This window comes from Cyprinodon variegatus, unplaced genomic scaffold (genome assembly GCF_000732505.1).
Source record: "Cyprinodon variegatus isolate N-32 unplaced genomic scaffold, C_variegatus-1.0 Scaffold348, whole genome shotgun sequence".
Lineage (NCBI taxonomy): Eukaryota > Metazoa > Chordata > Actinopteri > Cyprinodontiformes > Cyprinodontidae > Cyprinodon > Cyprinodon variegatus.
Genome location: NW_015150801.1, coordinates 371,016 through 378,053, shown reverse-complemented (window position 1 = coordinate 378,053; position 7,038 = coordinate 371,016). Strand labels below are relative to the sequence as shown.

Here is a 7,038-nt window from a genome sequence, read left to right as displayed (position 1 = left end):
GCTTCTCACTCCAGAGGAAAGCCCCGCCCCTAAAAGTGAAGCCAATGCCTGTGTCCGAACGTCTGCCCTAACCTCTAGACCAGGGGTCACCAACGTGGTGCCCGTGGGCACCAAGGGGCCCTCAAGGACAACATGGGGTGCCCTCAGCATCTTTTGAAAACAGAACAATTCACCAGTGGACTAAATCTGAAATGCTATTTTTTTTCTGAAGCTCTTATTTTGAAGCATTTATGAATCATTTTATGATATCAATAAATTAGAACATTTGAGGATTTATATGGATTTCATAAGGAGAATATCTAAAAGCAAATTAAAAATGAAAAGAAACAATAGAAATATGTTTATTATTTATGAAGTTCAGGTGAAAGCTGACTCCTCTAGTTCATAGGTCAGTATTGGTAGCCCGTCCTATGACTCAGTACCCATAAAGTAGCCCTCAGCCTTAAAAAAGTTGGTGACCCATGCTCTAGATCCGTCAATAACTATATAAGGGGGGGTATATAGAATGGACTTTGTAGTAAACTGAGTAAACTTAGCGTTTGGACAGTTGATCACTTCTTTTCACTCCCTGTTGGTCACGTGACTCTCCGCCTGCACCATTTTTTTATTTGGCGCTGTCGGGTACCGATAGCCATAGGCGACAGGGGGGAGCTGTGACAACAAATCCCATGATGCTTTGCGAGGAGAGCTCTCCTCATAATCATTCCGGGATATATCTACTCGTCTAGTGACCATGGATAATCACTACTTTTCAAGGTGCATTGTGGGAAGTTTCGAATCCACTTCTTTTTATCCACTAGACATTCGGACACTCATCTAAAATGGAGTAACCACTATATAGTGCCCTATATAGTGTTAGGGCGGACATTTGGACACAGCAAATGTGATCTGGAAAATGTAAATTGCAAACATTGCGTTTAGAAAAAACGTAATTTGAAAAAGAAATACAAAACAAAATTATATATTATCTGTAAAAAAAAAAAAAAAAGCATTTTTGCAAAAATAGAAACTGAATTTATTTTTATTTTTATTAGCTTTCATTTCTAGGCATTTTACATGACCAGTTGTGTTGTTTTACAGCAGAAATCTGTAAAAATGTGTATGATCTGTAATCTGTATCATTATGTAGTGATGCATAAAACCTTTTGTAATCCAAATTGAGGGCCTAGCATGAGAAGTTTGAAAAGCTCTGATTTAATCCCCCCAACATCCTAACAATTTGACTTCGCTTCAGCATCCTTTAGCTCAGACCATAAAATCAATGAATTAAAAATGGCAGAAATGGATAATTGGTAAAATGGAAATCAGGACTGTTCAGCAGAAACATCGTGGGATATTGTTGTTCCGAAAGCAAATATAAAAAAAACCAAAAAACCTGAACAGACTGAAAAAAATGACAGAGCCAGAAAATAAAGATATCTTTGCTGCAGCTGGAGAAACTAAATTATTTTTATCTGCTCTCCTAGAGTAACTATTATAGAGCTATAAAAAGTAGATTTTGCACAATAAAACTGACATTATCTCAAGAACATAGAGGTCTTAATGAAATAGGTTTCCATGTCTCAGCAGCTGTGTCCAATCCTTTTATTACCACATGCAACACACAGTGTTCTGATGTAAAGCTGAGCTCTATTGAACCATAGCAGTGGAAACCTTGGAACGATGAATTTCTAGCAATCCAGTTAATGGGTCTGACTTTGGTAGGTCGGTTTTTATGCCTAAACGTTAAAACAGACGGAGGATTATGGTGTGGGGCTGTTTATTAGGACATAGGTTCTCTCTTTTAATTTTTACTAAACAAACCCAGAGTAAGAAGCAAAGCCCACCAAACATGGTTGACTTTGGTATGGTAGGACTTGCCTGCAGTGGCGGTTCCAGAAAATGCTCAGGACTAGTCAGGCAGGGGCCAATGTGCACTGATGGGTGGCTGTAAACTGATAAGTTCCAAAAACATCTCACGTTGAATCTAAACTGATGAAAGAAAAACCAACAGGAAAATCGAAACGTACAACATCTATATTTTCCAAATAAATCACTGAAGAGAGAGTGGATTTTCATTAGAGTCCTTGCTGATAAAGCTATGGACATATTTATACATTAGTGCCTATATTCTATATTCTTTATCTTTAGAGAGAACTCCAATCCTCCTAGCCCCAATAAAACCTAAAAAAAAAAATCATAAAAAAGAAAACTTTCTGTATAAGTTATATGGTTGTGAATGATTTATTGCTGCTTTTTGGATTCAGTAATTAGCTAATTTACCAGCCACAAAATGTCAAAGTAGGAAAATTCCACACTGCTGCCACCATCAGGCTTAGCAGAGAACTGCTTGTTCCAGGGGAGATAAAACAAATGACCTGGTAGGTGTGAACAGGTGTGATCCCGATGACGTAATCGCCCTTCAAATCTGGCCTTCTAAGGATGCGTCCTAGGTTTTCGAACAGCATATATCAGAGCAGAACTTCTCCATCAATGACCATATCTTACCTCAGAGATGCAGTTATGAAAAAGAGTAGATCAAATAATTCCAGAAATACATATTTTAACCTACCAGAGATCTTCCAAAAATGTGCACATGTTTCATTTAAAATAAACACGCAAACTTCTCTCCACAATTGTTTTGAATGTTTCATGTGTGTAGAACCAACACTATGAGGCCTCCAATATGTCCTTTTCTGCACTTTCTTGCTTTTCATGCGGCTGTAAATTCTCTCCTTCTTGTCTGTTTCTTTGCACTCAAGTCGGCTTTTGTAAGACTGAAGGTGGAACCAACCAAATAATCTACCTGTGATCGGCTACTTTTCCATAAATCTCGCTCCTAAAACAGGCTACTGCTAGTAACATTAGCTTAGCATCTCCAGGCTAAGCGCTGTTCTCTTAAAGAGTTCAGTGAAGTCAACATTGATAATAGGTTATCACTAATGATCGTGTCTTTGAAGGAAGATTAGCAAACAATGTCAATGCATATTTATTTGCATTGATTACTTTTCTTCTATTCGATGTATAATACATTTTTTGTAAGTTACCTTTCTTTAATAATAGCTATAAAGGGATGTTTTTGGTTTAGATTTCATATATGCATCAAAATATTTACATGTAGAGCATTTGCCTTGTGCTTTTTTTCTTTAATTCAGCATTACCTTATTAAACATTAGTTTTTTTACTTTCAAACACCATTTATTAGTGAATTACAAAATATAGCACACTGCAGATGGACGGTAAAGCCCTGATGGGGGACTCAGACAGGCATCCTTAAGATAGTTTAGACTAATGCAAGACAATAAATGCAAGACAATAAAAACAATATTTACAGTTGGAGAAATCGCTGAAGTATCAGTGGAAACAGAAACAAACAGAGATGCAGAGTGGTCTGTAAAGCTCCTACAATCCTTTGGTAAGACGATCAAATCCAAACTGCTCCAACTCTTTTAGGGGAAGGAAACGATTTATTATTATATTTTTGTTTGTTGCTATTTTCAATCCCTCGGGGAAAAATCAGAGCAACGGTTTTATAAAAAAATCACTCAGGCCACAATTGCTTAAAACAGGCAATAAAAACATGGTTTATGATCAGAATTTGCTGCAAATAAGAGTTTTGGGTTGAGAATAATGTAGCTGTGGCAGAGATAACAGAATATCAGTGAACTGGACCTTTAATGTTTACATTATTGGGATGAACCTGTAGTCCAGCTACACTCTGAAACACTCATCAGGCTTGTAAGACTCATTCACCCAAGAGGAGACAAAGGTTAAGGTTTTATAAGGGTTGGGAAAAGATGATGAGCTGATGAACCTTAAACATCAAGTAGTTTCACACTTTAGAGTTTGTTGAGTAAACCTTAACATATATAAAATAATCTTAAGGCTTCAGAGCCTCTGTTTGGTTGGCTCATCGATCGACATATAAAAAGACAGACATCCGGATCAATAGGACGTCACACTCCTCAGATAAATTTATTTCAGTCAATATTTTCACTCCTTTCAAGTTGTGTGTGGCTTAAGATTGGGTTTATTTTATTTTATTATTTTTCTGTATGTAACCACAGAGACACAGGTTGTCTGGTTGCATTTGATCCATCAAGAAACCCGAAAGTCCCATTTAGGGAAGAATGAGAAACTGTGGAGACTGATGGAGGCAGCGAAGGAGGACTTTATGCTGGTAGAGGAGGAAAAACTGCAGAGGAAGCAGGAAGAACCCACAGACAGCCTTATTAGGTGGTTTAAACTAGCAAACAGGAAGAGGAGAAAACAGTACAACTCAGGAACAAATGCGGAGGATGAGGCCACAGGATGCCCAATATTGGAGAACATGAGGAAGGAGCAAAAAGATGAGACAGGAAGTGAGCTCAGGCTATCTGAGGAGAAAAGTCAGTGTATCAGCTGCACATGTGGGCGAGAGAACCCTGCTGCTGGGCTGCAGCACAGACAGCTTCAGAAAGAGAGAGAGGCCTGGATTCAAGTTAAGGAGGTTGGATCACCTACTGTGTTCAAGGAGTGCAAACACCATGCAAATGCATTAAATCAAAGCAAGTTAAAACGTCCAAAAATGAGATTAGTACACAAACACACCATCACAAGAAAAGTAAACGGTACAAAGAGTAAACCTGCTGCAAACACATAAATGATGCCAAGATACAAAAAAACATTTACAGGGGAAAAAACATGCAACTCAGGAAAAGCTGCAAACTAGCGCCTCATAACAGAAGCAGTCCTGGCCACTGTTTGTCTCCCTCTAGTGGTCAGTAGCTGGTACATGGAGGTTTGTTTGTCAGCATCATTTATGTATTTGCAGGAGGTTTTGTGCCTTTCTATATTGCTGCTTACTGTTTAATGTTATTGCAGTATTTCTCCTTCGTCTATGTTTGTGTATTAGTCTTATTTTTTATTTTGCTGTGAATTCATGCATCGGCCCCTTTTAGCACCTCTTAGCAACCATGAGCTCTGGCTCCTTTGCCCCAAAGGTGTCCCTCTCACCTCATGAAAACATATATAAATATTGTTATTTAAATTATATTTCATTGGAAAAAAAAAAAAGACAAGACAACACTTCTGAAATAACCTGATACCATTATGTTATTTAGTGAGATAGAGAAGCAGCCTGATCAGCTCAGAATATGAATCAGATTTAGAATCAGATTTATTGCCAACCAGGTTTGAACTTACAAGGAATTTGACTTGGTGTTGATGGTGTATAGAATACAGAATCTATAGCTATATACAATATAAAACATACAATATACTATATACAACATATAGTATATAGCCATATGTTATATGAATATGAATCCAGATTCTAAAACAGTTTGTTAACTAAGGAACTGAAATGATAAGATATGTGTAATTGTAGGACAAAATTAACATATTTTTAATCACTCTTCCTCCAGAGGACCAGTCTGAGCAGAAATGTGGTAAAACAGGAGCAGAAAAGGAGAGGGCTCTGTTCTCCCACAATGGATTAATAAGCAGGAGGAGACAGCTGAGGAGGTGCTATTAATAACTGACCATTCAGCCAGGTTTGTGTTATGCCACGACCTAGCTGCTAGCTAAAGCCTTTGCTGGTATCTAAAAGCCTCTCATCATTATACAGAGGGGATTTTACTCCATTGTTGTTGCAAGAAAAGTGCTTGGTAAATGGAAATTTAAAAATAAAACGTTTTGTGAATGGAGGTATTGAAAAATATGCAATATTTCAATATCAATCAGTTGGTACTAATGGAGAGGGGTATAAGTGTCACTCTGTTGGACAATGGGAGGAGGTCAGAGCACCAGGAGAGAACGCTACATCCAGAGAAAGAAAAGGCCTCTCCACTAAAGGAGAGCACAGGCTCCTATCCAAACCCAAGGTCCTTCTGCTGAGAAGCAGCAGAGCTAAACACTGTGCAGCAATTAAACAGCCTTCCTGAATTCTGTCAGAATGTAAAGAGATCCGGTTTCTTTGGAATAAAATAAATGTGGAGCAGATGTTCCCTCTCCTCTATCACTAGGGTTCTAAGGGCAGAATGGTTGGCAGCTTGGTAATGTGCGCCCTGCCCAGAGGAGCATTCTGACGGGACAGTGGAGGAAATTTAAACCAAACGGACAACTTTCTAAAAGGAAAACCACTTTCCTGTCACCGTAAATGCTTATCTGTGCAGTAGTGATCGTACAAACCAGTGCATATGATGGTGCTCAGTCCTTACATTTCCTGTCTGCCTGACGTAAGGGTGAGACGTAGTACTTTAAAACACACCAAAGTGGTTCACATGCAGCTGTTAGCAGATGTTTTTTTGTCTGAGAATCCTAATTTTCTGCTGCCCTGCCAAGCACAGCTTGTTCTCTGCTTTTTATCCCTCCTGATGTGAATTAATCACACAACCAACAGGAGGGCTTTTCACCGGGTCAGGATAGCGGAACAAAACCAGCTCTTATTTCTGATTTAGTCACACTCGAACTTTTGCAGAGGTTTCCTGCATACCAGGAAGGAACACACATCTCTGCTCTTATTCGAGCATTGACGTCGGTATGAAGCCAAGACTGTCAGGATCTTACCGGATTAGATCCAGCAGAGCGTCAGCAGAACTCATGATATGCTTGCTGCTGTCCTCAGAGTCCTCTTTCTGGGCAGCACCGCCTGGGTGGATAATGGACACCATCATGATCCCCACGATCACAGCCACAAACGTGGTCCACAGATAATATGAGACCGTGATCAAGCCGAGCCGACTGGAACACTTGGCATCGAGAGCGGCCAGGCCGGACATCAAACTGGGAAAAAGAAGAAGGAAGATTTGATCAAACGTAATGATCTAAATAATGATAATTACCATTTTAAGCAGATTTTTATTTATCTTATTTAAAATATATATATATATATATATATATAATAAATATATTAAATAAACTAAATTGAAAATATACATATATATATGTGTTTTCTTTTTACAATATGTGTTCTTTGCTCACAACAACAAAGTTAATTGCATACACAAGAACTTTGCTTTTAAATGTAATCTTTAAGAAGCAAAACACTATTTCAGCCTTAAAGGAATAGTACACCCA

The 7,038-nt window shown here is 38.4% G+C and overlaps 1 protein-coding gene across 1 annotated transcript in view; it reads right to left on the bottom strand.

The window, feature by feature from the left end:
- Positions 1 to 7,038, bottom strand: part of LOC107091701 (excitatory amino acid transporter 5-like) — an 86,514-nt gene that overhangs the window by 20,815 nt on the left and 58,661 nt on the right. Inside the window, exon 3 of the mRNA XM_015385785.1 lies at positions 6,529 to 6,744. Coding sequence (XP_015241271.1) covers positions 6,529 to 6,744 — 216 coding nt within the window. The remainder of the gene's footprint in view (positions 1 to 6,528; positions 6,745 to 7,038) is intronic.